The sequence below is a fragment of the Carcharhinus amblyrhynchos genome, chromosome 31 (genome assembly GCF_965287045.1).
Source record: "Carcharhinus amblyrhynchos chromosome 31, sCarAmb.v2.hapA, whole genome shotgun sequence".
Taxonomy (NCBI): Eukaryota; Metazoa; Chordata; class Chondrichthyes; order Carcharhiniformes; family Carcharhinidae; genus Carcharhinus; species Carcharhinus amblyrhynchos.
This window is the reverse complement of record NC_137354.1, coordinates 15087472-15105278: the sequence shown is the minus strand read 5'-3', so window position 1 is coordinate 15105278 and position 17807 is coordinate 15087472. Positions and strand designations below refer to the sequence as shown.

General features: G+C 45.3%; 1 protein-coding gene across 1 annotated transcript; it reads left to right on the top strand.

The window, feature by feature from the left end:
- Positions 1 to 502: 502 nt before the first annotated feature.
- LOC145360531 (catechol O-methyltransferase domain-containing protein 1-like) lies at positions 503 to 17026 on the top strand. The gene is made up of 7 exons (XM_080215800.1): positions 503 to 657; positions 4225 to 4361; positions 5075 to 5180; positions 9421 to 9539; positions 12598 to 12652; positions 13591 to 13724; positions 14549 to 17026. The coding sequence occupies exons 1-7, from the start codon at positions 582 to 584 to the stop codon at positions 14696 to 14698; spliced, it is 777 nt and encodes a 258-aa protein (XP_080071926.1). The 5' UTR covers positions 503 to 581; the 3' UTR covers positions 14699 to 17026.
- Positions 17027 to 17807: the final 781 nt, after the last annotated feature.

Below are 17807 nucleotides of genomic sequence, written 5' to 3'. Positions count from 1 at the left end.
AGACAATTTTGTATCCATTTAATGTGTGTGGTTTTCCTCTGGTTTCCTCCCACACTCCAAAGATGTGCTGGTTAGGGGGATTGGCCATGCTAAATTGCCCCTTAGTGTCAGGGGGGATTAGCAGGGGGAGTGTGTGGAGTTACAGGGCTAGGACCTGGGTAGGATTGCAGTCAGTACAGACTTGATGGGCCGAATAGCCTCCTTCTGCGCAGCAGGATTCAATGATTCAGGTACAACAGAACCTGGAGAGATGTCTCTATCTCTTAAATAGAGATTGAGGGCCCTGGGAGAATGGCATCCCTTTCCCACTGAGACAGAGAAGCTCTGAACCAGTTAATGCTGGAAAAGCTTCCCACACAAACACATGGAGACAGAGCGCTTTCTGCTGTGCCTTTCTCAGTCTCTCCACCCTCCAGCTTGCTGCATTACCAGGCGGCTTTTCGCAGAAGGAATTCTTCCTTCCGGCAATTTCAAAGTTCCAACTTCCCTTTGCGTCATTCGCTTCTGTGGCTAAGGAAGAGGCAGCCCTCCGTGGAAAGCGGCCCTGACACTCTGCATCGCGATAAACCTGTGGCTCTGAGATGTACCACTTCAATAAGGAAGGGTTACTGTACGCTGCTGCAATTGGCGTGAGTTTCACCGCCGGGATGTGGCTGGGTAAGTGAGAGAAACTCTCTGAGACCGCGTGCATCCTGTAACAAATCCCCTCTATCATTGTGTAACACTGACAGTCTGCATACTTCTTGTAACAATTCCTCTCTGTCGCTGTGTAACACTCTCAGCCTGAATAGATCTTGCAGCAAATCCCCTCTGTCACTGTGTAACACTCTGAAACTTCATATACCCTGTAACAAACCCTTTCTGTCACTGTATAACACTCTGAAAATCATATATCTTGCAACAAATCCCCTTTGTCACTGTATAACACTCGCAATGTGTATATATCTTGTAACAAATCCCCTCTGTCACTGTGTAACACTCTGAAACTTCATATACCCTGTAACAAACCCTTTCTGTCACTGTATAACACTCTGAAAATCATACATCTTGCAACAAATCCCCTCTGTCACTGTATAACACTGTAAAAAGCCTGACAACACCAGGTTTTAGTCCAACCGATTTATTTGATAATAGACTCACAAGCTTTCGAGGTTTCCCTCTTCGTCAGGTGAATGTATAACACTGGCAGTGTGTATGCATCTTACAACAAATCCCCTCTGTCACTGTATAACACTCGCAGTGTGTATAGATCTTGTAACAAATCCCCTCTGTCACTGTATAACACTCGCAGTGTGTATCCATCTTACAACAAATCACCTCTGTCACCGTATAACTCTTTCAGGCTGGATACATCTTGTATCAAATCTTCTTGCTATAGACACTGCTTTCCCCCTCTCTGTCGCTGTCTCCCCTAGCCTCTGGATTTGACCACTGGTTAATCTCAGATAAAATTGACTTCAGTGTTGTTGAGTTTGGATCAGGATGACTGCCCCGGGTCGCTGCTGGGTTTCCTGGTGGTTTATGCAGGAGAGGTCTGTGACTGTCAGAGTGCCAGAACATTTAGGACCTTCAGTGGAACCCTGCTGCCTTCTGCTGCACACTCATTGTTAAATGATAATCATTCACTCGGCTGAGGTGGGGGGGTGGGGGGGGTGGGGGGAAGCGGGGATGTGGGCAGACAATAGTTTGATAGTATTTTCACTGGACTAGTAACGTAGAGATCCAGAGTAATGCTCTGGGGACCCGAGTTCAAATCCTACCATGGCAGATGATACAATTAGAATTGCACCAACCTTTTGGCTAGATGTGACTCACAGTCTTATGGCATTTAGTGCGAACAAAAGCCAGGATGTGATTCATGCCAGTAAGGGGTGGTGGTCGAGGGGAGGGTCTACACTCTAAGTGGACAGGTTGGCAACAATGAAAAAAAAAGCTGCTTACAAACTGCAGAGAACATGATCAAAAAATAAAAATTCTTAAAGGCCCAGTGCTGTCACAGTGGGTAATAAACATGGCCCAGCCAGTGGCACCCACATCCCGTGAAAGAACAATGATATCATTGCCCACAATTCAGCGAGTGGAGCTCCATGAAAATTCTCTGAGGGAGGTTTATTGAGTGCCTACTTGTAAGGAGAGAAGCCTTTCCCACAGTTGGCTTTCTTTGTGTAACTTTGCAGTAGTGATGTGAGGAGGAATCTTGGCGTCTTTCCATCTTCTACTTACAGAACTTGTGATCAGTCAGATTCCAAAGAATGTTATGAGCCAGAACACAAAGTTAATGTTCAGGAGAAGTCACTCTCGTAAAAGAAAGCTCGTCTTGTTTTACTCCCAGCTTTCTATTTTTCTCTGCTTTTATCATAGAATCCCATAGTGCAAAAGGAGGCCCTTCAGCCCATCGCCCCTGCACTGTCCACAATCCCACCCAGGCCCAATCCCCATAACCTCATGCATTTACTGTAGCTACTCCCCTCACACATGGTTAATCCACCTAACTCACACATCTTTGGACTGTGGGAGGAAACCGGAGCACCCAGAGGAAAACCCACACAGACATGGGGAGAACATGCAGACTCCACGCAGACAGTGACCCAAGCCAGGAATCAAACCCGGATCTCTGTGAAGCAGCAGTGCTAACCACTGTGCCACCGTGCTGCCTTTATCAGTTTATTTCCATAGAGATTAGTGGATGGGTTCCAGTTTTAAGTGGTCAGGTCACTCATCTGGATACGGTTCACAATCATTTCTGAACCAGAGTTTACATTCACTTCAGAACATGAGTCAATTAAATCTGGTGAGGACCACAGTTGTTGAGGGTCAGGCCCCTGTTTGGACAGCAGGATCCACAATGTCATTTCTGCAGAAGGACAGAGCTGCTATATATAGTGAGATAGCAAAAAAACTGCTGATGCCAGAAACCTGAATATAAAAACTGAAAATGCTGGAAAATCCCAGCAGGTCTGACAGTGTCTGTGAAGAGAGAAACTGAGTTAATGTTTCAAGCCCAGAATGACACCTCTTCAACTCTGTAGAAGAGTGATATTGGACTCCTAAGGGTGAAATCTTGCAGCCATTTACACCGACGGGATTCTCTGGTTTGTAAATTCACGAGAAATGGGGGCAGAATTAGGCCATTCAGCCCATCGAGTCTGCTCCACCATTCAATCATGGCTGATATGTTCCTCATCCCCATTTTCCTGCCTTCTCCACGTAACCCTTCAACCCATTAAAAATCTGTCTAACTGCTCCTTAAATTTACTCACTGTCCCAGCATCCACCGCACTTTGGGGTAGTGAATTCCACAGATTCACAACCCTTTGGGAGAAGTAGTTTCTCCTCAACTCTGTTTTATATTTGCTATCCCTTATCCTCAGACCTCTTGTCCTAGAATGCCAAAACTAGAGGAAGCATCCGCTCCATGTCTATTTTATCCATACCTTTTTATCTTGTTGTATTTGATCTCCCCCTCAATTCTTCTTAATTCCTGAGGGTATAGGCTTAAACTGTTCAATCTCTCTCTGAACGACAAACGCCTCACCTCTGGAATCTATGTCTCCAATATAGAGGAGACACATTGGGAGCAGTGAATGCTGTAGTGAACCTCCTCTGACCTGCCTCCAATGCCACCATAACTTTCCTCAAATAAGGGGACCAAAACCATACTCAGGTGCAGCCTCACCAATGCCTTGTATAGTTACAACAATACTTCCTTATCTTTATAGTCTATTCCTTTAGATTTAAATGCCTGATCCCGCAGCAGTGAACAGAGATTGGGCTGAGTGCATGAATGGCCAGAGAACCCCAACCCAAACATTAACTCGGTTCCTCGCTCCACGGACGCTGCCAGACCCTGCTGGGATTTTCCAGCATTTTCTGTTTTGATTTCTCACCTGGAAGGCTGCGTGTGAAAGCCAGGGTGCAGGCAGATCGATAGTGAGGAATTTGAGATGTATTTTTGAGGCCAGAAGTATTACAGGGTTAGAGTGGAACTAATGGGAATCTATAGATTAGATCGCTCTTTATGGGAATGGCTCTGTAACAGTGGTTGGAGTTTCCTGTTTCCGGGGCAACATGTTCTCTCATTCTGTCCACTCCCGGGTTTATTTTTATCACCCGCATATTGTTCGCATTAGTGTGCATATTAAGGCGTCAAGCTACTCGACATTCTAACTTTTAGATTTCTGAGGATGAATACGTATAATGTGCAATGTGACTTTTGTTTGCTAGGGAGAAAGTTGTTTTTGCGTCGTCGTTCACTGATCCAAACCTTTAAGAGTCACGGAGGTGCGAAAGGAGATCCTTTAATGGATTACGTCTTGAAGAATTCTCTCCGAGAACACCCGGTCCTGAGGAAATTGAGGATGGTGAGTGATTATTTGTGGGATTTAGTACAATGCACAGAATATAAAGGTTAGCCCCCATTAAGTAATCACAGCTGTATGTAAAAAAATCACAGAATGGTAGAACAGAATCGTACAGTGCAGAAGGAGGCCATTCAGCCCATCAAGCCTGAACCGACTCTCTGACAGAGTACTAAGTAATGGAAGCTGGATGTAAGATCACACCCTTTAGAATTTTTTGATAAGATTGTGCCCTCAGTACCAGTGAGTGTGAATCATTTTCTCTACCAAAGGAATAAACTCTATCTGCACAATTTGTAGGAGTTTATTACAAAACATTTCAGCTTGGAAGTTACAGTAAGAGCTTTAGAATTCAACTTATCTCCACACAGCAGGTTCCACTCTAGCTGCCTCAATACCATTTCATAGAATCATGGAATCCCTCCAGTGTAGAAGGAGGACATTCAGCCCATCGAGCCTGCACTGACTCCCCACAACCCCACATATTTACCCTGCTGATCCCCCTAACCTACATGTCTTTGACACTAAGGGATAATTTAGCACGGCCAATCCACCGTGGGGAAATGATGGGAAATTATCAAATTTTAAGGAGTTTTACAGATGGTGGCAGCCCATGAACAACAGGAGTATGGTGTAGCAGCATTACATCAGCCAAGAATGAGGAAATGTTCGGAAACCCCTCTCCCACTTTGATTCTTTTTCAAATTCCATTTCAGCGCACCCTCCAGGACCCGATGTGCAGGATGTTAGTAGCTTGTGAACAGGCTCAGCTGATGGCCAACTTGGCAAAGCTTATCAAGGCAAAGAACGTGATTGAGATTGGTGAGTAACCCTCCAGCAGAACCAATCCACAAACATGGTTAAAGAGCCACTCCCGACCAAGTTACATGACAGTGTGGTGGCAGCGTCTGTTTTGGGCAGCACGGTGGCACAGTGGTTAGCACTGCTGTCTCACAGTGCCAGGGACCCGAGTTCGATTCCCGGCTCGCGTCACTGTCTGTGTGGGGTTTGCACATTCTCCCTATGTCCACGTGGGTTTCCTCCGGTGCTTCGGTTTCCTCCCACAGTCCAACAATGTGTGGATTAGGTTGATAGGCCATGCTAAATTGACGCTGGTGTTTGGGGATTAGTAGGGTAAATGTGTGCAGTTAAGGGGATAGGACCTGGGAAGGATTGTGGTCAGTGTAAACTCAATGGGCCAAATGGCCTCTTCCTGTGCTGTGGAGATTCTATGGTTCTTTACATGCTACAATGTAACCAATGGTAACATGTTGTGAGGATCAGCTGACCCGGTAGACAATGCAACCAATGGCAAAGTGATGTGGTGGTCAGCTGACCTGGTATAACTAGAGAGCAGGTGGTGGTTGTGTAAAATCATTTATGGCCCAGGTGGTGATGGATTGAGGTTTCTTTAGTAAACCCTTTCTTTGATTGACTTTGTGAAGTTCTTTTATCACTTGTTATTGGAGTATCCTTACTGCTGGATGAACCATACAGAACAATCAGTACAAGGGGGTTAGTGCAGGTGAGTCACACCTTGGCCTTTCCAATAACCAACAGAAATACAGCTTTTATTCAAGCAGCAGGAGATTTACTGAGATCTGGGAATGTGTTTAACAAATGTGTTCAGTGAAAAATTGCTCTTTGTATTTGAACCAGACTAGTGTTTGCAAGGATCATTCTAAACTGGTTTCTGTGATAATTAGATTCAGAACCATCTCTCAGAGTGTTGGTGTGTTTTTAATAAAGAAATGTCACTGACTATATTGAGATGGTTCCTATACTCAGGGTAGCTAATGTTCAGATTAAGTGCTTTGAAGAGTTGGAACCTCCCAGTGGCTCATGTAAGAGAGGGGGGAGAATGCTGAAGATTTACTGGGAGGATTTGGAGAGCAGACTGAAAGCTGGATCAAAGATGGATGTGCAAATTGTTTAAAAGGGTAGGACAGAGATGGGGAGAAAGAGAGTAGTGTATTTATATAGTGCCTTTCACGTCCTCAGGAATATCCCAAAGTGCTTCATTGCTAATTACTTTTGGTCATTACTGCTGTCATTTAGAAAAATTGGTTGGCAATTTGCACACAACAATCCCACAAACAGGAAGGAGCTAATGCATGGATAAACTGATGCAGTGATGATGGTTGAAGGATTAATATTGCCCAGAAGTCAGGGAGAACCATGCTGCTTTTCAAACTATTGTGGAAACTGTGTAGCTGATCTGATGGGGCCTTGGGTTACAGTTTTGCATGGAGAGACTATATTACAGTGTAACACACGCTCAGTACTTCACTGGAGTGTCAGCCTGGGGATTGTGTAGGAAGGGTTTGAACTCACAACATTCTGACTCCTGTGGCAAGAGTTCTGGCTCTGAGCCACAGCAAAGATCCCAGTCAGAGAGGCTGGGAGTGTACAGGATGGTGGAGACAGGGAGGTTTGGATAGACTCATAAAGATGAGGAAATCTCCACTGGTGGGGTAGGCTTAGGCTATGGAGTGATGTGAAAGTGAGGAATATCATTCCCACCTCCTGGGGAACGGAGCCAGTCGAGGTTATTTGTACCACAAGCTCAAGGAGGATCAAAGACTGGTTTAACACGGGGCTCAGAGTATCTTTTCCCGTGGATGTATTAATCAGGGGGGCAGTTAGAGAAAACAAAACTGTTTTGAGGTCAGGTAGAAACCTGTGGACAGATAGAAACATGCGACACAAATCCCATCGTATGTAGTACAAGAGACTCGATCATTGAACCAAACACAATGATACCTCCCAGCACCTTGTGCAGCTTTCAGAGCCCAAACTGTATGTTTGACTAAGCAACTGGCAATGACACAAAACTCGATTCAGCTCAATCCAGGTGACTACATTCAGCAATGCCAATTGGACTTTAATAAGCTCATTGATTCATTCATGTAGTCAGGCTCTCGGCAAAGGTTCATTCACCCAGAACAATGTCATCTTGTTAGCATTGCTGATGTAACATTCGGTCAAGCAGTATATGTTCTAATTGGTTTGTTAACTATTATTTACATTTATGAACTGGTTTAGTTTCAATTTCACCAAATGAGATGAATAAAGTAACTGGGCAGCATTTAATTCACTTTATAAAAAAAACTAATTAAGGATTTATTGACGTTGATATTAATTGTGGTTCGGTTGGTCACATTCTTGTCTTTGGGTCTGAAGGTTGTCGATTCAAGAGCTACTCCAGAGATTTGCAGAAAACACTACAGGCCGATGCTCTGGTGTGGTGGTGAGGGGACGCCGTGCTGCTGGAGATGCTGTTTTTCACATGAGATGTTAAACCATTACCATACCTGTTCTGCGAGGTGGACATAAAAGATCATTACTTTGTTGAAGAGAAGGGAATTATCCTTGGTTTCCGGGTCTGGATTTATCCCTTAAAGTGATGGATGTCATGTTGCTGTTTGTGGGAGCTTTTTGTGCACAGATTAACTGTCGCCTTTCCTACACTATAACAGTAACTCGGCTTTAAAAGTACTTCATTGGCTGTAAAATGCTTGGAAAGTTGTGAAAGGTGTTCCTGTCTCATCACCCCATTGCATGCGTATCTTTTATTCTCCTGTGGCTCACAGAGCTTAATTTCTTGCTCTCCTCAAAGCCACATTCAAATCAGTGCAAAAGACAAGATCTTCAACCAGAAACGCCCAGATGGATGATCCGTTTGTGATGCTGGGGACAGCATTGCAGATATCAATCTCCCACCAAGGTGATTCACTCTGTGATATCAAGAAATGGCTGGAAGTACTGGATATTGCCAAGGCTATGGACTGTGACAATATTCCAGCAATTGTATTGAAGACTGATGCTCCAGAACGTGTCACACCCCTAAGACAAGCTGTCCCAGTACAATTACAACACTGGCAGTTACCTGGCAATGCGGGAAATTGCCCAGGTTTGTCCTGTACACAGGAAACAGGACAAATCCAACCTAACAATTACTGCCCATCAGTCTACTCTCGATCATCAGTAAAGTGATGGAGGGGGGTTATTAACAGTGCTACCAAGCAACAACCTGCTCAGTGATGCCCAGTTTGGGTTTTGCCAGGGTCACTCAGGTCTTGGCCTCATTATAGCCTTGGTTCAAACATGGTCAAAGGAGCTGAACTCCGGAGGTGAGGTGTGACTGCCCTTGATATCAAGGGAACACTTGACCGAGTGTGGCATCAAGGAACCCCAGCAAAACTGGAGTCAATAGCAATCAGGAGGAAAGCTCTGTCTGCTGGTTGGAGCCACACTGAGCAATAAGGAAGACAGTTGTGGAGAGTTATCTCAGCTCCAGGGTAGTGACCTAGGCCCAATCATCTTCAGTTGCTTCATCAGTCTCCTCCTTTCCATCATAAGGCCAGAAGTGGGGATGTTTGCTGATTGATTTCAGCACTGTTTTTAAGTTTTAAGTTTTGTAAGTTTATTCATTAGCATCACGAGTAAGCTTACAGTAACTTCATTGCAGTGTTAATGTGAAAATCCCCCAGTCGCCACACTCCTGTTTGGGTACACTGAGGGAGAATGCTCAAAGCATCTCTTTTGGGAACATGCTTTCACTGCTTCACACGTGATTTCCAATGTCTTAGAAACCAACTTCACTCCCCTTAATCTGCACCTAACCAGCATGCCTTTCAGACTGTGGGAGGAAACCCATGCAGACACGGGGAGAATGTGCAAACTCCACACAGACAATGACCCAAGCCGGGAATCGAACCCGGGTCCCTGGCTCTGTGAGGCAGCAGTGCTAACCACTGTCAACATGCCGGCAATTTGCAACACCTCAGACGCTAAAGCAGTCTGCGTCCAACTGCAGCAAGAGCTGGACAATGTTCTAAAGGGTTTGAGACTAGCTGAATATAGAATAGTACAGCACAGTACAGGCCCTTCGGCCGTCGATGTTGTTCTGAGCTATGGGACAATATATATTTGGCTTTTGGGTTTCTTTGCAAAGCAGGCAGGTCAGATTTGTCCAAAATCTACATGAACTGTCCTTAGATTAAATATTTCCCTTCTCGTTTGTTTAATCGTTAATATTTGGTTGGTTTTGATTCTGCAGGTGTCTACACTGGATACAACACCTTGAACATGGCTCTTGCGATCCCAGACGATGGAAAAGTTGTAGCCTGTGATATCAGTTTGGACTTTGCCAAGATTGGAATGCCATTTTGGAAGGAGGTGAGAAATGATTCCTGTAAAATCAGTGACATTTCTTTGGTTAGTTGTATTGTTAATGAATGGCAGGTTGGCAGTTTTTAAGTGAACAAAAATCTAAACTAATTTGCCCCAAAAATGAAACTATTCACTGCATTTGGAGAGATATAAAGGGGCAACCTATTCACCCTTCGATTCACTGCCTGGCGTGAGTTTAGTTTTGTTTTCTTTGATGTTTTCTCCCAGACGCCTACTTATAAACCCAGAACCTCCCAAAACACACAAACAAGTGAGGAGGCAGTGAGTAGAGCTTACAGCTCCCCACGCTGTGTTAACATGCACCTCCCCCATGCCAGCGCACACCGCTCCCCTGCGCTGCGTGAGAACAGTAAGCCAGGGAAAAGGTAAATGTTCAGGTTGAATGGGAAGCGGGAAGCAGGAAGTGAATGCTGAGAGATCTGGGGAGGGGATTGGAGTTAAAGTGGAGGTTGAGGCAGCAGGAGGAAGTTGTACTGTGGGGTGGGGTTCAGGCTTTGGGGGTGATTGAGGCTTTGTGGGGATGGTTCAGGCACCAGGAGGAGTACAGGCTTTGGGGGGGACCCGATGTGGGAGGGCAGTAGGACATCAAGTGGATCTGAAGTGGGGGAGGAGGTCGGACAGTTGCTTGGACATTCGGGTGATGATTCAAGCACCTGAATCCCTGGGGGTGGGGGGGTGCAGGGTGCATGTCGGGCATCAGAGTTGGAGAGTGTGTGTTGGATTCGGAAGGGTGATTGATTTAGGAATTGGGGGCTGGTTAAGGGAGAGGATGGGTTCACGAGGGTGGGTGTCAGGACAAAGACAGGGGGACTCCTGTGTGTGTGTTGGGTGTCCGTAGTGGGGAATAACATGGGTTGAGGGTGCTTAGTTGTTGGTGAGGGGGTGTTGGGAGTGTGTGGGAGACCCCTGGGAGTTGGTGGGGGGGGGTGTCCCATGTGGGTCTCAGTCTTTAAAATAGATATGCTGAAGTTAGAATGCTTTTATTTCTGCGAACTATTTTTAGAGTAACTATTACTGTAAAACTGGCAGAGCCATCTGAAGACAGGAATGTAAATCATTTTTCCAGATGATGCCCAGTCCAATTATCCAGGGACAGTTCACGCTTCTGGATAATTGCCATGCAGATCCTTATCTGGGAACTTCCCAGAGGGATTCCCCAGCGCCTCTTGGGCTAGCTCTACCCTGGCGGTTATGGGTTAATATTACAGTCGTGCTGTTCTTCCTTCAGGCTTTCCGTTGCCTGGTCGGTGACCTGTAGCTACGAAAGCTGGAAAAATAGCTCATTTCTTTCGGGGCTTCCATTTCACAAAAGAAGCTTCAGAGAAATCAGCATCAAACAAGCTGCTCTGAAAACTCTGGTCACGTTTTGACAGCAGTAACAAATCCCACCAGCTGTGACTATCCACTACATTCAGTAACAATCAGCAACTTTCCAAATCCAGCTAGAAGTCTCAACACCAGGATAGAGTCCAACAGGTTTATTTGGAATCATGAGCTTTCGGAGCACTGCTCCTTCATCAGGTGAGTGGGCAGCACTCAAAGTTTGTGATACCAAATAAACCTGTTGGACTTTAACCTGGTGTTGCGAGACTTCTGTGCCCAAACCAGTCCAACACTGGCATCTCCACATCTTTCTAAATCAAGCAATCAATGACATTCTTGACAAAACAAATTTGATTTGCCCCACCTCCCAATGTTAACAAATCTTTTTAAAACAATCAGATCTGTGTCCACATCTTCACCGATCACAAATTAGTTCTTTCCTGTGCCAAACCCCACCTGCGTACCGGGCTTTGTTGAAAGCTTGCTGTGGCTCTGGAGCCACATGTAGGCCAGACCGGGTAAGGACGGCAGATTTCCTTCCTGAAAGGACATTAGTGAACCAGATGTGTTTTTTCTGACAATTGACAGTGGTTTCACAATCATCAGTAGATTCTTAATTCCAGATATTTTTTATTGAATTCAAATTCCCACTATCTGCCGTGGTGGGATTCGAACCTGGGTCCCCAACAGTTTCTGGATTAATGGCCTAGCAATAATACTATTGCCTCCCAATAAATGCCTGTTAAATTGTGTGCAGTGCCAGGTCACTGGAGGATTATCTGAGTCAGAGTAAATGCTGCACAGGCTCCAACTGCCCCTTGTGTGGGCCCAGGTTTCTGGTAGACATCTCCTAGCAACAGTAAGGTGGGTGGAAGGATTTTGGTGGGTGGGAGGGGAGGAGGGGGGGTTGGTGAAATGGAAGGAATTTCTTCATTGCATTTTTCTTTAAATGTTACCTGCACAAATTTCCAGGAAACCGTTCTAGTGGCAGGTGAAGATTGTAGAACCAAAGGGTGGGGTTGGCCTTGGAAACACCATTAAAATGGTGGTTTATATGTAAAGCTGGAATTCTCTGGCCGTTCACACCCCACTGCCAGCGGGAAAGGAGAATTTGGCGCTCAGCCATAAGTCCGTTCACTGCAGCGGGACTGGAGAATTCTAACCATGGGTGAGATCTACTCTCCTCTCATTGGATAGATTGCTGAGCTGTATGTTGTGACTGATGTTGATAGTTTCTTACGACTATTTATTTGAAGATCTGGCCACAATTGCCTAGAGCAGCTAAAGTAATCCTGCTCACTGTCCCCGCGTGAATAAAGGTGTCAAGGTCCCAATGTACTTGGTGTCTAACAACCTCCTTCTCGTTTCCCATCCCTCTCTGGAGTGAGGGGGATTTGAGAAGGTTAGTTGGTTCCGGTGGATGGTTGGTGATGTGGCCAGCTGTGAGCTGGTGCTTGGCCGTTTTGACGGCCCCCGTTCTGTCAGTGTGACGAATGAGCCTTGCTGCTGTGGGGCCTGTGATGAATTCAAGCCCAGACCCTTCGCTCTCAAACTGGGATTGGTTTACCCAGGTCCCACTGGGGGAACCTCAGCACATTCTGCAAGGGCGGCTCATTCTCCTGCCCCGTCGGAAACATTCACCGAGAACAAACTAAACATTATTAAATTCAGGTTGGGATTCTGTGTCTTTAATGTGAATTCTGGACTGATTTAACTGCAGGCTGGAGTGGAGCACAAAATCGACCTACAAATCCAACCAGCAGCTGACACACTTGGTAAGTTCTGTAAAGCACAAGAAATGGGAACCAAATAATGATTAATTCTTTAACTGTGGCATTGCTTTTACACCAGGATTATAGAGCATAGAACACTACAGCACAAACAGGCCCTTCGGCCCACAAGTTGCACTGATCATATCCATATCTACTAGGCCATAGAACTATCTGTAACTCCCAATCCCATTAAATCCCATATACTCATCCAGAAGTCTTTTAAAAGACCCCAGTGAGTTTGCCTCTACCACCACCAACGGCAGCCGATTCCACTCACTCACCACCCTCTGAGTGAAAAACTTACCCCTGACATCTCCTCTGTACTTGCTTCCCAGCACCTTAAACCTGTGTTTTCTCGTAGTGACCATTTCAGTCCTGGGAAATAGCCTCTGAGAATCCACCCTATCTATTCCTGTCGACATTTTATAAACCTCTATCAGGTCACCTCTCAACCTTCGTCTCTCCAGGGAGAAGAGACCGAGCTCCCTCAACCTATCTTCATAAGGCATGCCTCCCAATCCAGGCAACATCCTTGTAAATCTCCTCTGCACCCTCTCAATAGCTTCCACATCCTTCCTGTAGTGAGGTGACCAGAACTGCGCACAGTACTCCAAGTGGAGTCTGACAAGGGTCTTAAAAAGTTGCAGCATTACCTCCCGACTCCTAAACTCAATCCCTCGATTAATGAAGGCCAGTACACCATACACCTTCAAGCTTATTCTACATTCGACAAACTCCTTATGGTCTCCACCTCAGCTGTTCCGACCATTCACAATCTTCGGGGGGTTGAGCTAATAACTATCACACGTCTTTCATAAGGCAGTTGGCTTAAGGAACATGCCTTTGCTGATACATTGATGCACACACATGCTAACTAAGATTTAAAAATGATTTGTCCCTTTTCATTAACTGAGTTCTTTTGCTCCTGATTTTTTTTCCAGACGAGCTTCTAGAAGCTGGCAAAGCGGAATCCTTTGACTTTGCTTTCATTGATGCTGACAAGCTGAATTATGGGATATATTATGAGAAATGCCTGCAACTTATCCGGAGAGGAGGAATAATAGCAATTGACAACGTGAGTTTGTGAGACATCCCTAATTAGCTGAGGGACTGCGTTAGCCAACAATTTCTAGGGATTGGGAATAAGATACCGATACATTCTCCCCAAACATGTTATTAAGTGAAGGTCGTCATCGTGTGGGGTTCTGAAATGTCTTGTTAGGAGATTATTGTGATTTGAACTGTTTCTCTAGTCAGAACATTGAATACAGGAGTTGGGATGACTTGTTGAAGTTGTACGAGACATTGGTAAGGCCACGCTTGGAATACTGTCTACAGTTCTGGTCACCCTATTATTAAACTAGAAAAGTGCAGTAAAGGTCTAATAAGATGCTACCAGGACTTGATGGTTTGAGTTATAAGGAGAGGCTGGATAGAGTGGGACTTTTTTCTCTGGAGCGTAGGAGGCTGAGGGGTGATCTTATATAGGTCTAAAATAATGAGGGGCACAGATCAGCTAGATAGTCAATATCTTTTCCCAAAGGTAGGGGAGTCTAAAACTAGAGGGCATAGGTTTAAGGTGAGAGGGGAGAGATACAGAAGTGTCCAAAGGGGCAATTTTTTCACACACGGTGGTGAGTGTCTGGAACAAGCTGCCAGAGGTAGTAGTAGAGGCGGCTACAATTTTGTCTTTCAAAAAGCATTTAGACAGTTATATGGGTACAATATGTATATAGCGGGATATGGGCCAAATGCAGGCAATTGTGATTTAGCTTTGGGGTTTCTAAAAAAAAAATGACATGGACAAGTTGGGCCGAAGGGCCTGTTTCCATGCTGTAAATCTCTGACTCTGCTGCACCGTAACCTGGTTGTTTCTACTCTCCTTTCCTCTCTCTACAGGTACTATGGGGCGGGGCAGTGCTTCAACCCGGAAATGACCCTGACACACTGAGTATTGTTAGACTCAATGAGAAGGTCTACAGAGATAGCAGAATCAACATGAACATGCTCACCATCGGTGATGGAGTCACCTTGGCCTTCAAGCTGTAGTCCCAACTCCCGTGAGCACACGTCGCAAACGTGCTCACAATACATCTTCAGCACCTGATAACAGAGCATCCTTACATTGTTCACACTATCTATGTGCTTTCTCTCTCACTCGGCATTTTAAATTCTGCAGGTTTTCCAAAATAATTTACCGGGGACACACTTATTCCTCTAACATGTTTTCTGACACTTTTGTCACTCATTCATTGAGAGGATCCTTCCTCAGTGTCTGAAACACCATCAGAAACAAAACCAGCCCTCATATCTTTAAGAGTTTTCATATCATGGTGAAGATATGTTGACATTGCTGGTGGGAGTGGATGGGATGGAATTGGAACAATCTCAACCTTGAATTCATATAAAAGCAAAGATAGTAACTGACTATCATCCACGCGTAGGCTGCAATCTGCTAATGTGTGCAAGAATCTTATGTAAAGATCAGGAACACAATGAGGAGACTATTAACCCTTTGTTTCTGCTTTGCCATTCTAACAAATCAGAACTGATCTATCTCAATTCTATTCTGCTGCACTCTCTCCACAAATCCCTGATTTCTATCCTGCTGCACTCTCTTCTAATCCCTGATTTCTATCCTGCTGCACTCTCTGCTAATTCCCAATTCTATTCTGCTCTACACTTTACTACTCCCTGATTCTATCCTGCTGTACACTCTACTAATCCCTTTAGTATCCAAAAATCCACACATCTCAGTCCTGAATCTACTCATTTCCTGAGCATCCACAGCCTCTGGGATGGAGAATTCCAAAGAATTTGGAATCCTTTGATTGAATAAATGTCTCCTCATCTCAGTCCTTAATGTCTGGCCCCTCATCCTGAGACTGGGCCCCTGTGTGCCTGATGCCCCAAGCCAGGGGTAAGTCCTCCCAGCACCTACCCCATTCAGCACCTTAAGAATTTGATATGTTTGATAAGATCATCACTCACTTTATGGGGTCAGCAGTGGCAATGGGGTATTGTCACTCTTCTAATAATCCAGAGACCCAAGATAATGCTCTGGGAGCCTGGGTTCGAATCCCATTACGGCAGATGGTGAAATTTGAAGGCAATCAAAAGTATCTGGAATTAAAAGACTGCAGCTATAAATGGCCATGAGCCCATTGTTGATTATCATGTACTCTGTCAGAGTCAGTGTACACTCGATGGGCTGAATGGCCTCCTTCTGCAGTGGCGGGATTCTATGATTGTAGGGATTCTGTAAAAACCATTGCAGGCCTGAATATTAGCTTCAGTGTCGTGTCGATTCTGTCTCTCTTCCTCGTATTTTCTCTTCAATCGGTGGAGATCTTCCTCCAGGTGATCGCGGTCCAACTGAAACTGTATCTTCTGCTTCTCGGTTTCCTGAATGAGGTTTCGTATCTCTGCCATTTCAGGTTTGTAGATACTCGCGAGGCTGGACTGGGTGATTTGCCTCTCTCTGAGCTCCGTGATCTCGGTCTCCAGCTCCTTGTTGTGCTGCTCCAGTTGTCGGACCTTTTCAATGAAGCTGGCAAAGTGGTCATTGAGACCCTGCATCAACTCTTTCTCGTTGACTCCCTGCCACTTGGTAATCTCCATGAGAGAGAAACTGGGCAGGTTGAAGGCGACATTGCCTGAAGGTTTGTGCCCCAGGGTCGCGGGGCTGAGGGATGATCTGCACCAGCCCTGGAAGCTGAATTCTGGGCCTGGAAAACCTGGCTTGGGATTCAAGGTCCTGGGGAAGACTGGGTGCACTTTCCCTAAAGGAGAAGTGTTGAGATTCTGCCACCATGGTGGCAGAGTGGTTAGCACTGCTGCTCCACAGTGCAAGGGACCTGGGTTCGATTCCTGGCTTGGGTCACTCTGCGGAGTTTGCACATTCTCCCCATGTCTGCATGGGTTTCCTCTGGATGCTCCTGTTTTCTCCCACAGTCCAAAAGACGTGCAGGTTGGGTGCACTGGCCATGCTAAATTGTCCCTCAGTGCACCCGAACAGGCACTGGAGTGTGGCGACCAGGGGATTTTCACAGTAACTTCATTGCAGTGTTAATGGAAGCCAAATTGTGACACTAATAAATAAATAACTCTCGCTCATCTGGTCGCTGTTGGATTTTTCTGGAATATACCCTCTGTTTTATGTAGCGAGTGCTCGTGGCGACTCTGCAAAAACTGATTCCTTGCTTACTAATCAGGAATTTTAACTCCTACGTTAGATTTCTGTCCTGCATCTGGAATGGCAATGTTGCTCTTCTCGACAATTTGATTTGTTTGTTTTGGGAAGGTTGAGACTTGATTATGAAAAATCAATTTGTGTAGACTTTTTTCAAAATAAATTTGTGGAAATTTTCCTCCAAACGATAGTTGCTGACTATTTCCCAGATAACTGCTGATCCAGTTTGATTTATCGTACAGAAGGGGGGAAAGCCAAGGCAACTTTCGCAGGGGTGTTAACGGGGGTGGGAGGGGTGAGGGTTTGGGGGGAAGGGACTGTGCTAATGTGGTGCTGACAGGGAGACTCTTCAAACAGGGGTAGAGGGCAGAGTTGCACACTGCCATCAGGGACATGAGGGAGGAATGAGGGGGGATGAGACACACTCTGCAATCAGGGGCATGTGGGGGACAGGCGGTGAGGGACAGTCTACTATTGTGGAAGTGGGGGGATTGAGAGGGGATGAGGGATACTCTGCGATCGGGGGAGGGGGGAATAAGACGGTGAAGGTGATTATTTTAGACAGAGTAGACACTGACAGAGCTAACAGCAAGTAGGGGATTGATAACTTACCCACATGTGACTGCAGTTAGAGAATTAAAACAAGCAACTATGATTTTAAGACATGTAAGGACATATAAGTTGATATCTTAAATGTATCTCAAAGTATTTTACTGTGATTATACTTTTAGTCAATGCAAGGTACTGAAAGGCATGATGGGAAAGTTGAATAGTTTAGAGCCAAAGGCACATTAATTATCAAACTCATATCTGGGAGATCATTATGAGGGAACATATTTTGAAACTTTATGAATAGTTGATTCACAACCCATAGATTAGGCATGACCCTGTATGCAGGAACACATGTTTATTTGGCTTAGCACTGAGCCAGTAGGAACCTCCACTTTGACATTTACAGCAGCTTCT

Excerpts from the sequence above, each read along its gene's own strand:
- LOC145360531 (XM_080215800.1), top strand. The coding sequence starts at position 582 with ATGTACCACTTCAATAAGGAAGGGTTACTGTACGCTGCTGCAATTGGC. Across the intron at positions 12,653-13,590 it reads ACCAGCAGCTGACACACTTG|ACGAGCTTCTAGAAGCTGGC; the intron begins GTAAGTTCTGTA and ends TTTTTTTTCCAG. Across the intron at positions 13,725-14,548 it reads GAATAATAGCAATTGACAAC|GTACTATGGGGCGGGGCAGT; the intron begins GTGAGTTTGTGA and ends CTCTCTCTACAG.